Source organism: Oncorhynchus masou, chromosome 8 (assembly GCF_036934945.1).
Source record: "Oncorhynchus masou masou isolate Uvic2021 chromosome 8, UVic_Omas_1.1, whole genome shotgun sequence".
Lineage (NCBI taxonomy): Eukaryota > Metazoa > Chordata > Actinopteri > Salmoniformes > Salmonidae > Oncorhynchus > Oncorhynchus masou.
In genome coordinates, this window is record NC_088219.1 from 35,525,409 (window position 1) to 35,538,997 (window position 13,589).

The window sequence follows — 13,589 nt, forward strand, 5'->3', positions numbered from 1 at the left end:
CTCTTCGATTCCAGCACCTTTCTCAATCTCTCATGGGTTCGTACTGTTTCTCAGGAGTGAAGTGACTCACTTCTCTCCTCCATCCAGCCTCTTATCTTCCCCTGCCAGACCCAAGGCTCTGCAGCCTCTCCTATAGAGGGCCATTAACTACACTCGGAGACCCAGGCTGAGCAACGTTACAAGCCCAGCCAGGTGACTGCCGTCTGGGCTTCATCGTCTCCCAGGTCCCCTGAGACTCACACTGCCAGATGGTGTGAGACTCTGTCCTATTAACCAACTGTTAGGAGGGAAGGATAGGGAGACGGAGTGAGGCTAGGGAGGGCTAGGGAGGATGGAGAGATCTGTTTATGGGCAAACAGAAGTAGAGGAAGGGGGGAGGATAAGAGTGAGAGCCATAGGGAAGGTAGGAGGGATGGCTGTTTTTTTCGGGCTATGGAGGAGGAGGAGGAGAAAGACATGAAGTGAGAAGATGCTGAAGGACGAGGTGAGGTAGAAGAGGAGGGCTTGTACAGGGCAGCGGGTAGACTTCGTTGAGACAATACTCAATACTCAAAGACAAAACATCTACTGTATGTGCCCTCTAGCTGACCTGACAGACAACACATACCTCTGTCTGCTGCCAGACACACACACACACACACACATGCCATTCCATTCCCTCCGTTCCAGCCATTATTATGAACCGTGCTCCCCTCAGCAGCCTCGACTGGCACACACACACACACACACACACACACGCACACGCACACGCACACGCACACGCACACACACACACACACACACAAAGATAAAGTTCAATAAAGTGCCTGATATGCTGCTGCCATGGCAGCAAGATAATTAATTGGCCTCAGATCCCCGGGTGCTCAGATCACTGAGGATGTGTAAAGGTTTTATATGTTTAACTCACACAGGGGCAACTTTCATTTGCATTTCTTCTTCCACAAGTGTCTTCTGTATTACCTATGTTTTGCTAGTGCATCTCCTGCTTTCCCCAGTCCCTATTGGTACACAGGTGTGTGTGTGTGTGTGTGTGTGTGTGTGTGTGTGTGTGTGTGTGTGTGTGTGTGTGTGTGTGTGTTTAACACTTTACAGCCAACCTGTAGCCAACCCTTCCTCCAACCAGTGACTGAGTGTAGGATTCACAGCTGGCCCCTGCATGTGTTCGCTATGAGAGAGGAAACTACTCTGATCTGCAGTACTCTACACACATGCCTCATTATGTGGTGAGCTAATTAGTGTGTCAAATTGCACTGCATGTCTACACATGTTGCTACCATCTGCACAGTGTGTACCGTACGAGGAGAACAGGCTGCTCTTCATATGAGTCCCGGGGAAAACACGTTTTACAGTCTCTCTTTACCAATTATTAAATCCTTCTAATTAAAACGTGTGTATTCTGTAGAGTAATAGTGTACCCTTTGGCAAACCTTATGCACCCTTATCTGTACTCCATTGGGCTTATGGTAAAACTGTACGGTTTCCTTGTAAGGACGTGACTTATTGTTGATTGACAGATGTAGCTTTGGGACCTATGGTGACAGTCACGTGCAGTGTCGTGTTTGTTTTTTGTTGAGCTGCCAAAAAAAAGTTGAGAGCGAGAGAGAGACTCAATTTGGTGGTTTGCTATGCAAATTGATGGAAAGCGATGTCGAGGGGAAAACCGTATGACATTGTAAAATCAATGTACACAAACAACAATTTTGTAGTTGAAATTGGCAGATTTCTTTCCTCAGGGCCGTGGGGTGAGACAGGAATGTACCTTGAGCCTCACCCTCTTCAACATTTATTTCAATGAATTGGTGAGGGCACTAGAACAGTCTGCAACATCTGGCCTCACCCTACTAGACTCTGAAATCAAATGTCTACTGTTTGCAGATGATCTGGTGCTTCTGTCCCGAACCAAGGACGGCCTACAGCAGTATCTAGATCTTTTGCCCAGATTCTGTCAGACTTGGGCCCTGACAGTGAATCTCAGCAAGACAAACATCACGGTGTTCCGAAAAAGGTCCCGTAGCCAGGACAATAAATACAAATTCTATCTATACACCGTTGTCCTAGAGCACACAAATAATTATACCTACCTCGGCCTAAACATCAACACCACAGGTAACTTCCACAAGGCTGTGAACGATCTGAGAGACAAGGCAAGAAGGGCCTGCTATGCCATCAAAAGGAACATAAAACTCAACATCCCAAATTAGGATGAAAAATACACTTCAATTACTTATGGAACCCGTTGCCCTCTTTGGTTGTGAGGTCTGGGGTCCGCTCACCAACCAAGAATTCACAAAAAGGGACAAACACCCAATTGAGACTGCGTGCAGAATTATGCAAAAATATTATTGTGTGGAACGCAAAGCCCCAAACAATGCATGCAGAGTCGAAGTAGGGCTATACCTGCTAGTTATCAACATCCATAAAAGAGCTGTTCAGTTCGACAACCGCCTAAAAGCCCTCACCTACAAAGATATGAACCTAGAGAAGAGTCCCCTCAGTCAGCTGGTTCTGGGGCTCTGTTCACAAATACAAATAGACCCCACAGAGCCCCAAGACCAAGACACAATTAGACTCAAACAAATTATGAGAAAGCAAAAAGATAACTACTTGACAACCTCGAAAGAATCAATACAATTGGAACGATATCTGGCCATAAACAGAGAGTACAGAGTGGTAAGAATACCTGGCCACTATGACTGTCCCAGAATTAAGAAAATCCTTGACTTTGTAAATATCCAGTGAGCATAGCCTTGCTATTGAGATAGGCCGCCATAGGTAGACCTGGCTCTCGAGAGAAGCCAGGCTATATGCACACTGCCCACACAATGAGCGGGAAACCGAGCTGCACTTCCTATCCCCCTGCCAAGCATGTTACCGCCTTAGAGATACATATTTCCCACAGACCACATGGACCCACAAATGCATTTGAAAACAAATCAAACATTGATAAACTCCCATGTCTGTTAGGTGAAATACCACAGTGTGAAATCCCAGCTGCAAGATGTGTGGCCCGTTGCCTTGAGAAAAGGGCAACCAGTGGAGAACAAACAGCGTTATAAATACCACCAATATGTATCTGCTTATTTATCTTCCCTTACTATTTGTACTACAGCTATTTGCACACTGCTAAACACGTTCCACAGCTGATAATATAACACTTGAAAGGCCTCTCTTTTTCAACCCTTTGTGAGTGCAATGTTTGCTGTTCACTTTCTAATAGTTTTCTGTTGATATTGTTTGATATTGTCTTCTCACTTGTGTTTTTTTTTTGGTTTAAATCACTTGCTTTGGCAATGGAAACACATGTCTCCCATGCCAATTGAAAATTGAGAGTGAATTAGAGAGACCGGTCATGTCCCCTAAACTAACACAGATCAACATTGGCCTGCCAGTGACCTCACAGAGGTCGAGGGAGGGGGGGTCACTGTGTCTGCTATAGAAGGTTGGGGGGGGGGGGGATTGACAGTACTTACATGAAGGGAGAGTTCACACTAAGCAGTGGTGTCGACACCTGTTGTATTAGGCGCACATGACCAGTGACATTTGATTTGCTATTTCAGTGTTCACATGATGTCAAAAAAGTGCGAAGGTTTAGCTTGAGCGCTTGTTTTCGTGCGTAGCCTACTGCGAGTTGTACGGCATACTGGCGTCAGCACAGTCGGGATTGGGTCGAGGTGTATACAGTACAGGACGTTTCCATCGGTTGTCTGTCCCAGCAGGACGCGTGTGTTCTCTCTCAGTCAGCCCTTGTCTTGTCCTTTTATCCAGTTACTCTGTGTGCTAAAACAGCAGACAGCCCTGCAACATAGCAGACGTTCTAATTTACTGTGGCACAGCTAATGCTGACAGGCTAACAGACAGACAGGGGAGTCTGACTACCGACACTGACAACACCAAAAACCTGTCTCCTGGTGTCTTCCTTTCCCTTAAAGTATGTGGTATCTGACAGGGGTGATTTTGTGTGTTTTTTTTAAGGGGGAAAGTGTCCACTTTCGATCACAAGGTAGATGGACCAGAACACAATGCAAGACATGAAACCTCTCCTGTCAAAAAACAAAACAACAATGAGTTACAGTATGTGCCTCAAGCACTAATTGCTACAGTTTCGATGGAAACATTGCCGTGAGGGGTTAAGTCAGTTCACCCATCTGCAAAAAACATGGCAACCCTCGGTTAATGTCAGTCCTGTTCTGTGCTGTACCATCGTCTGAAGCGTATCGCTGTATCAACATGCATACTTGGCATGTCTCACATTCTTGGAGTGGACATGTCCCGATCTGCAGCACATGGTACCTCATGGCTCTGATAGAATGGTAACGATCACTGTCTGTGATAACAGGAGTCGCATGAAATCACTGCACATAGAACAGACACACAATGAAAGACAAAGCGGTATCAGATCAAGATAGACCCCAGGGCTGTCTATTTAGAGGCAACAAATGAAATGGAGTTGAACAAGAACATGAAAACAATGTGCAAAATTAAAGCAACGTTCTGCCGGTTGCTTAACTGAGCCTGACTTTTGGAAACAAAGCCTGTTGCACAACATGTATTTTACTCCATTATCCTGACTGATGTCCTCTCTGTCTCTCTCTCTCTTCCCTGTCTCTGTCTCTCTGTCTCTCTCTCTCTTCCCTGTCTCTCTCATCCCTGTCTCTGTCTCTCTCTTCCCTGTCTCTCTCTTCCCTGTCTCGCTCTTCCCTGTCTCGCTCTTCCCCGTCTCTCTCGTCTCTGTCTCTCTCGTCCCTGTCTCTCTCGTCCCTGTCTCTCTCTCTCTTCCCTGTCTCTCTCGTCCCTGTCTCTCTCTTCCCTGTCTCTCTCTTCCCTGTCTCTCTCTCTTCCCTGTCTCTCTCTTCCCTATCTCTCTCGTCTCTCTCTCTCCCTTCCCTGTCTCTCTCTTCCCTGTCTCTCTCTATCCTGTCTCTCTCGTCCCTGTCTCTCTCTCTCTCTCTTCCCTGTCTCTCTCTTCCCTGTCTCTCTCTTCCCTGTCTCTCTCTTCCCTGTCTCTCTCTATCCTGTCTCTCTCATCCCTGTCTCTCTCTCTCTCTTCCCTGTCTCTCTCTTCCCTGTCTCTCTCTCTTCCCTGTCTCTCTCTTCCCTGTCTCTCTCTTCTCTCTCTCTCTCTCTTCCCTGTCTCTCTCTTCCCTGTCTCCCCCAGAGTCGCCCCCGGAGCGAACGGGCCGCCGACGGAGCATGCCTGGTGGTGCGCCGGACAAGATCACCCACACCATGGAACCTGCCGCAGCAGCCACGCCCTTCAGAGTCACCGTGAGTAGTCGCCTGCCGGAGTACGCAGAGTGTGTGCCAAGAGCGTGTGGCAAAGAGAGGCAGAAAGAAAGAAATTCTAATTGGAAGAGAGACTTCCGGAGACTAGGACAGTACAGTAGTCTTTAAGATGGCACGTCAACGTGAATAGAAGTCTGGTCTGGTCTCCAGGTGGTTCTATGCCAGTCTGAATCTCATTGAGCTTCTCCATAACATCCATTCTGAATACACTCTGATGTACAGGTTGTGTGGAGTTATTGAGCTTTCCAGCCATTGTGGAATGATACATCTGTGGTGCAATAGGCCTGATTTCATTTTCTCTTCACATGTGTTCTCCTGGCTGGCTCAAAATGAGCCACTTCACTCAACAGATATTTGAACTGCTACTTAACAAACTGCAGAAATGCAGACTCTGTGAGTCATCCATAAGTAGCTTGCCACCTATAAGCAGAGCGCATCCCCATCAAATTAGAGATGAGAGTGGAGAGGAGGACCTCTAGGTGAACGGTACACGGTCATCGGGATACATTCAGGATGCAAACAAACTCTTTATGTTGCCGATCCAATGGAAACGCTTCTCTGTCCACTGTGACTGGTTCAAACAGAAATGATTCCTATAGATTGACAACATATACATTAGCTTCACCCGTGTTGGTTACCAAGGTCTCCATCTTTTGTCGGACTCAAGTTGATGTAGGTCCTGTCTCTGTCTACTCGCTCTCCTTCCATCTATCTCTCTCTATGACAATGCCAAAACCCTCCGCACCACGCCATGTGTCCACAGAATACCATTGCTGTCTGTTGACCGTACCTATAAAAGATAGTTGATGTGCCTCTGACACTAACCCCGTGTACTGGAAGCCATATTAAAAACACATGAATGCCAACGGGAGCCGTCGGTTGAACTTCCACAAAGTGAGACTGAAGTGTGTTTTATGAACCGAGCAGTTGTTTCCACCAGGTTTTAATGGCAAATAAAGCTGCTGTGGATTGGCTCGTTGAGATTATGGATAGAGAATGGTAGTGTGGTTGTGCGTGCAGACAAAGTTTTGTGGCAAGGGGCTGCGCCTGCCGTGGCTAAACATTCATGGTGCGCGCGCGCGTGCCCGTACGAGCGAGAGGGCAGGAGAGAAGTTGAGAGAGAGAGAGAGGTAAGAGGTGAGGCGAGAGAGTGCAGAAGAGAGACAAAAGGGGGCGAGAGAGAGGAAACAAAGTATTAGTGAGACACAGAGGAGTCCGACAGACAGGCTTTATATCCATCCACCGGGTGTCAGTTAAACTGCTCCCTGCAGGGACTCAAAGAGAATGAGGAAAGAGAGGAGAGGAATGGAGGGAATGAGAGAGGAGAGGAGAAAAGTGATGAGATGAAGCCACTGTGTCTCGCTGTAGAGTCACATGACCATTTCTCTTTCTCCTGAGTCATGAGGCCATTAAGTTCATGTTTGGATATGATATGATAGAGGTAGAAGGTGCCTGGCCCATTAGGCACACTTCTAGGATCAGCTTACCAAACTCAAACCATCCCTTAAACCATAAGCGATAACATCTCAAACCTAACATAGAATTAGGGTAACTTTATACCCCCCCCCCCACACACACACACACACACACACAATGAAACGACAATAGATTTAACATCAGCGTATCTGCAGACTGTTCCATATGTTTGTCATTACAGTGCCCTCTTCTGGCAAGTAAGGGTACAGTCCACTTTTTGCCCAATGCGTTTGCTGAGATGCAATGTAGTGTGTGAATACGTATGTGTGAGTGAGTGACATCCCTCACCCTCCGTCCATCCTGGCCAGTTGGTGGAAGGACATCCCAGCTCTTAGCCCCCTCTCTCCTTCTGAAATACCATACCTGACATCTAAAGTACCCCCTCCTAGGCTTTGAGCTAAATCTGTCAAAATGACTCTCTCACACAGTTATCCCGGCCCCGGACTCTGTCATGCAAACACACACGCTGATTCGATAAGAAGACTTGACACACACTTGGTTGAAGAATTCTCTCTCTCCCCCAAACAACTAACCCATACTCTTAGAATTTTTGTTTTTTTATTTAACCAGGCAAGTCCGTTACAAACAAATTGTTATTCACAATGGCGGCCTACCCCAGCCAAACCCTCCCCTAACCCAGACGACGCTGGGCCAATTGTGCGCCGCACTGTGGGATTCCCGATCAAGGCCGGTTGTAATGCAGCCCGTGATCAAACCAGGGTCTGTAGAGACATATCTAGCACTGAGATGCAGTGCCTTAGACCGCTGTGCCACTCGGGAGCCCATGTGTGTGTAGGGTTCTTTGGCTGACTCCATAAGAGAACCCCTTTTTGGTTCCGGGTTAAAAAAAAACTTTGTGGAAAGTGTTCCACATGGATCCCAAAAGGCTTCTACCTGGAACCAAAAGGTTTTACCTGGAACCAGAAAGGTTCTTCAAAGGGTTCTAAAATGAGACTTTCCAAGTGGCTCTGCGGTCTAAGGCCCTGAGTCTCAGTGATAAAGCGGGCACACAACCCGGGATCAAACCAGGGTTTGTTATCACAACCAGCTGTGATCAGGAGTACCATAGGGCAGTGCACAATTAGCCCAGCGTCGTCCGGGTTAGGGGAGGGTTTGGCTGGGGTAGGCCGTCATTGTAAAATACCAATTTGTTCTTATTGACTGACTTGCCTAGTTAAGTAAAGGTTAAGTAATAAATAAATGTGGACAGGTGACAAACTATTTTAGGTTCGAGATAGCACCTTCATGCTAAGAGTGCAGGGTACACCATTTTGTCCTGTTCTCCGCTAAAGTGGAGAGAGTGGTGCCAACCCAATTTGACTCTTCTCGCACAGCCACACGACAAACCCTTGAGGCTGATTGCAACGCCTCGGCAAATTGATTCTGAATTAGGACTTCTTCTCATCCAATCTCTCCCTCTATCCCTCCCACTCTCCCCCCTACGTTCCTCCCCCTCGGTCTCAGATTGTTCTAGGGGTCTAATTGGAGACTCTGGCCCAGTGATTTTGTGTGCATGTGGGGGGCTGTGGAATGGTAGCCTGCTGTGACTGGTGTCCCCTCTGCTCAAACAAAAGACAGATGATTCAACAAACCGCTGGCGCAGAGGAAACGGGAGTATGGACACACACGTGCATGACCGCAGTGCGCACAGACAAAAGCAGGCAGAAATACAGTCAGTTTGAGTGAGTCATCTCAGACGTACAGGTGTTTGCATTGTGGAAAGGTATTTGTCTCCTTTCTAATTGTCTCTGCTTTTGCATATTTTTGATACTCCGGTACTTTAGACGAGGTGGGTCCCATTTATGTCTGGCAAACACCGAAAACTGCATTCCACAGTAAGAACCTTATACCAACGGTCAAGCGTGGCGGCGGCCGTGGGATGGTTTGGGGATGTTTTGCTGCCGCAGGACCTGAACGTCTTGCTTTAATTAGAAGGAGCCATGAATTCTGCTCTGTATCAGAGAGTTCTACAAGGCCATCCGTCTGTGAGCTGGAGCGCAGCTGGGTCACGCAGCAAGACAATGATCCAAAACACACAATCAAGTCTGCATGGATATGGTTAAAAAGCAACACATTTGAAGAAGTTTTGGAATGGCCTAGTCGAAGTCCAGTTCTAATCCCGATTGAGATGCTGCGGCAGGACTTGAAACGAACCGTTCCCGCTTGAAAACCCACAAAAGTCTCTGAGTTACAGCGGTTCTGCATGGGAGAGTGGGCCAAAACTCCTCCACAGCGACGTGAGAGACTGATCAACAACTACAGGAAGCGTTTGGTTGGAGTCGTTGCTGCTGAAGGGAGGCACAACCAGTTATTGAGTGCAATGAGGCAATTACTTTTTCACACAGGGGAATTGGATGTTGCGTAACTTTGTTATTTCAATAAATAAGTATCACGTTTTGCTGTTATTTGTAAACTCAGGTTACCTTTATCTAACGTTATGTTCTGGTTGAAGATCTGATGACATTCAGTGTAAAAAAAAATATGCAAAAATATAGGAAATCTGAAAAGGGGGCAAATACTCTTTCACAGAACTGTAAGTGTCAACAAATCCATATTTGATTGTGTATTCTAGGGCTTTACTGTACCTTGCCGTATGTTTACTCTCTGTTATTTTACTCTCGTGTACTGCAGGTCCTCACTGGATGTCTCAGCTTTGGGTGAATAGTGGACAGAACACCCGTTCGGTTATTTTTGACCCAGCCGTACCATCACGCACACTCTCACCTACACACATACACACACTAGGCCTAATTAGCTGTCAGCCGAGGTGAGTTGGGACTAACGAACGAGGCTGTTGTGACGGACGGTGTGTTAACATGTAATGGTAAAGGGGTCTCCTCTGGCTGTGACAGCCGTATCGTCATGACGCTACTCCGTTGCTACCGGCATGTTGCTAGCGTGTTCTCACAACGATAACCACTAGGCTAGGAGAATATGTGTCACAATAATGAACGGAAAGGTGTCATTCTGTAAACAGCCTTTACTGTTAACAGTCAGAGCCATGTTTAACGTGTTTTGCATAAATGAGTTTGGTGTCTTGGATGGTGGAATGTATGTTATAAACTATGGAGGTTTGAAGAATATAATGTCATTATCGTTTATGACCGTCATTTAAATGCGGTGAAGCTATTATGTATTCAAGTGTTGATCATCTTTGATAAAGCACAGGGTTTGGAAATATGTGGACGTATGGATCGTTTGCGAGAACATCTCACGGCGATCAAAGCACGCGATAGTTTGAATGGCATTTAAGGCTGAGTTGAGGACGAAGAGGGCCGTCCCAGTACAGGTAGTCGTAGGGTGCAACGAGGGAAGGTGTCACTGTGTTAAACTCGACCCAAAATGCCCTCCGTCCCGTGTTGTCTTAGTGTGGAGCGGGTCCACTCGGGTCGGAGAGAACCGGGCAGTGACAAGGGCCTGATCGGCAAACCAACCAGCTCACACATCACTTATACAACACATATGAGCCATGAGTCTCCAGGAGGGAGGTGGTCCTTTACTAAGTTCTCTTTTGCTCATTCACCCTCTTTCACCCCTCTCTCTCTCTCTTGTATTGCTCATCTCTCGTTCCCTCCTGTTTCTCTATCACACCCTCTCTATCGTTCACTCCTGTCTGTCTATCTAATCAGGGCCAGGATTGCCTACCCCTGAGCTCGACGAATGGCTCACCTTGGCAGGGCAGTGTCCTTGGTTCCCAGACGCTCGGGTGGTAGATGGTAGTTGCTAGTTCTAGTGCCTGTCATTTATATTGAACTGACTGAGAGTGTACAGTGTCGGTTGCTATTCTGTATGCCCTTAACCCACTCCTACCGAACGAGTGTGATCAGAAATGATCAGAAGTGATCCGAAAATAGACACCATCAACTTTTATGCAATTCGCGACAGGCAGTAACGTGAATTTGTGAACAGAGCGTTTCAAATCACAGAGTAAATAGGCCAACACAGCCTCATTATGACCCCCAGATCAAATATGAGTTAGAGGAGAGGGAGAGAGAGGAGGAGGAGTACTGGGAAAAGAACCTGTAGCTTTTGTCCGTCCCTCCCCCTCTCTGTCTCTCTCGAAACAGCCGGTAGCTGAGGTTCAGGTCAGGGGAATGAGAGACAGGGAGAGAGAGGGAGAAGGAGAGACTGAGAGAGAGGGAGAAGGGGAGAGAGTGACTAACAACGCAAGCCAAAGCAGCAAGCCAGCTAGCCACTAATACCCCACCCCTCCATTACCCTACAGGGACAGGGCTCCATTCACTTACTGTATTTATCTGGCTAAGAGGAATGGATGGGGCTTTCATTTGTTAGCCCAGCGCGCGTGCAGTCCTACACTCTCGCGTGTGAGAGGGAGGGAAAAGAGGTCGTGTGTGTGTTTAACTATTCCCCACAAGAAGAGTAAATGAATCAAAATTTGTGCTTTTTTTAGTGTGAGATGTGGAATTACTTCTGCTTGTTTGGTTAGGGGTTAGGGAAAATGGGATTTTTTAGAGTTGTCTGGAAATGGACAAGAGTGTGTGTGTGTGTGTGTGTGTGTGTGTGTGTGTGTGTGTGTGTGTGTGTGTGTGTGTGTGTGTGTGTGTGTGTGTGTAGGTGTGTGTAGGTGTGCGTGTGTGTGTGTTAGTGGTGCGTTGGGTCACTCCTTTTCTCAAATTAAAGTATAGCCTAAATTTGGTGTATCATTTTACTGCAAGAAATGTATGTATAATTATATATGTATATAATTCTGCAGGACTTTTGACATGTGAGAGCTTTCTTTACTGTACTTTTTCATTTTAACATGTATTTTGACAGGGAGTCAATGCTGAGAGCGAGGTCTCTTTTCCAGATGAGTCGTGTATAGCACCGCAATACACAGGGGAAAAAACACAATAAACACATTAAACTACACATTCATATACACAATCAAATACAGGTCATTATACACAACAATACACGATAAGCAAAGCCCAATCATTAAAAAAAATTGACAGATTCATCATGTAAACAGTCTGAAATACCCAAGAGGCATCAATTCCTCCTAGATCTACTGTCCCGTGTCCAGATTTCAGTTTCCATTTAACCCATCTGAACATCAGGCTACAGTCCCCTTGACTTGCCATAGGCCTATTTAAAGTCCCTGTCTTCTGTCTGTCGAATTTGTAAAGCGCCTCGCCATCATCACACATAACATAGCCGGCACCCGCTATCATCCTCTTTCACCAATTTCTTTCCTAAACATGACTTTTCGGGCCCCTCCCTTCTCTTTATTTTCGGCTCCCCATTTCGCCGCTTTTCTCTTATTGAATTCAACTCTGACGTCCCTCTTTGCCTTCGTGGATCAGCGTGAGCTTTTTCTGCACCTTTCCCAAAAGCAAGTGGCGATTGGCATGTTCGGCTGCTTGTCGTGCGTACAGTTATAGGCCCTAAAGCTTAGGCTCACGCACTAACGGCAGATAGCCTAAGGTAATGAGCGGACAACCTCAATGTATCCTCACAATGTATTTGTCTTCTCTTTATTTCATCCCGCCCGCCCCGCAGATATAAAGGCGGGGCGGCAGATTATAAATCAGCCCAACGCATCGCTCGTGTGTGTGTGTGTGTCTTGGTCTGTGTGTGTGTGCCTGTGTACTGAACGTGCGCGTGTGTGTGTGTGTGTCTGAAATTGCCGTGCAAACTTTCTGAGGCTCCCAGGGGATCAAACAACCTGTGACAACATACCACACACACTCTACCTCGCTCTTTACCAGAGGAGGCTGGTGGGGGGTATCTATAGGAGGACGGGCTCATTGTAAGGGCTGAAATTGAATGAATGGAACGGAGGCAGGTAGCCTAGCGGCTAAGAGCGTTGTCGATGTGCCCTTGAGCAAGGCACTTAACCCTAATTGCTCCTGTAAGTCGCACTGGATAAGAGTGTCTGCTCAATGACTAACGTGTAAATGTAAGTCAAACGTTGTTTTCACATGTTTGATATTTGATATTTCCATTCCAGCCATTACAATGAACATGTATGCCAATAGCACCTCCAACCAGCCTCCTCTGCTCTCTACCCCCCCCCCCCTCTCTCCATCTCTCTCACTCCTCGTTGGTAAGACAGACATGTCATGTCGTGAATGGCCTGATTGGAGGCTGTAACTAAATAAAGATGCCAACCTCATTACATTGTCATGCCATAAATACTCAAGGTGAATAGTCTGACTCACTCTACCCTATGATTACCCCATTCCTTATCCAAACACTGCGCACACACACACACACACACACACACAGCACACATACACACAAACCAAGGGCTGCTTGTCAGCCAAACCCAGCCGCTCAATAACATGACTGATTTATTTTGGCTAATCCCTCAGCCGGGGAGTCATTGCATGGATGGGAGGAGAGGAGGAAAGAAAGAGAGGCGAGGAGAGCAGTGGGGCTGTCTAGACCTCCCAGCCATCAGGACTGATGAAGCTTTATTCATTTAGCTAATGGGATTTGAAGAGGCTGGCTGGAGCATACTAGAGAACCAGCTCCAGGCTGTGCCACTGCACCTACATGAAGATTGGTTACCTTATCCCACATCACTGTACGTTTCTGTACATAAACACACATTTGACAAGACCGAGCTGTGTGGCGCTGCCTCACATACCTCATGTGTGGCCATGTCAACGGCGATTGAACTTTGAGTGCATTGTGTCGTAAGTTCCTGTGTCTGGAGGAGTGACAGCGTCTTTGTTCCCTATCCAGAGAATGACAATAACAGTGTTCTCTGTGATCTGCTGGCCAGGTTCTATCGCTATTATTGTGGCTGCAACAGTGCCACGCCACTTGGCCACATGCACACACACACACACTCATTCACATTGCAGGTGTTAATTATACAG

At 46.9% G+C, this 13,589-nt stretch overlaps 1 protein-coding gene across 3 annotated transcripts in view; it reads left to right on the forward strand.

Moving 5' to 3' along the window:
* The window catches only part of LOC135544570 (disabled homolog 2-interacting protein-like), a 222,288-nt gene that overhangs the window by 75,836 nt on the left and 132,863 nt on the right, over window positions 1-13,589 (forward strand). For all 3 annotated transcript variants that reach the window (XM_064972288.1, XM_064972286.1, XM_064972287.1), the window contains exon 2: window positions 5,156-5,265. In XM_064972288.1, the coding sequence (XP_064828360.1) occupies window positions 5,191-5,265 (75 nt within the window). In that variant the 5' untranslated portion in view covers window positions 5,156-5,190. The remainder of the gene's footprint in view (window positions 1-5,155; window positions 5,266-13,589) is intronic.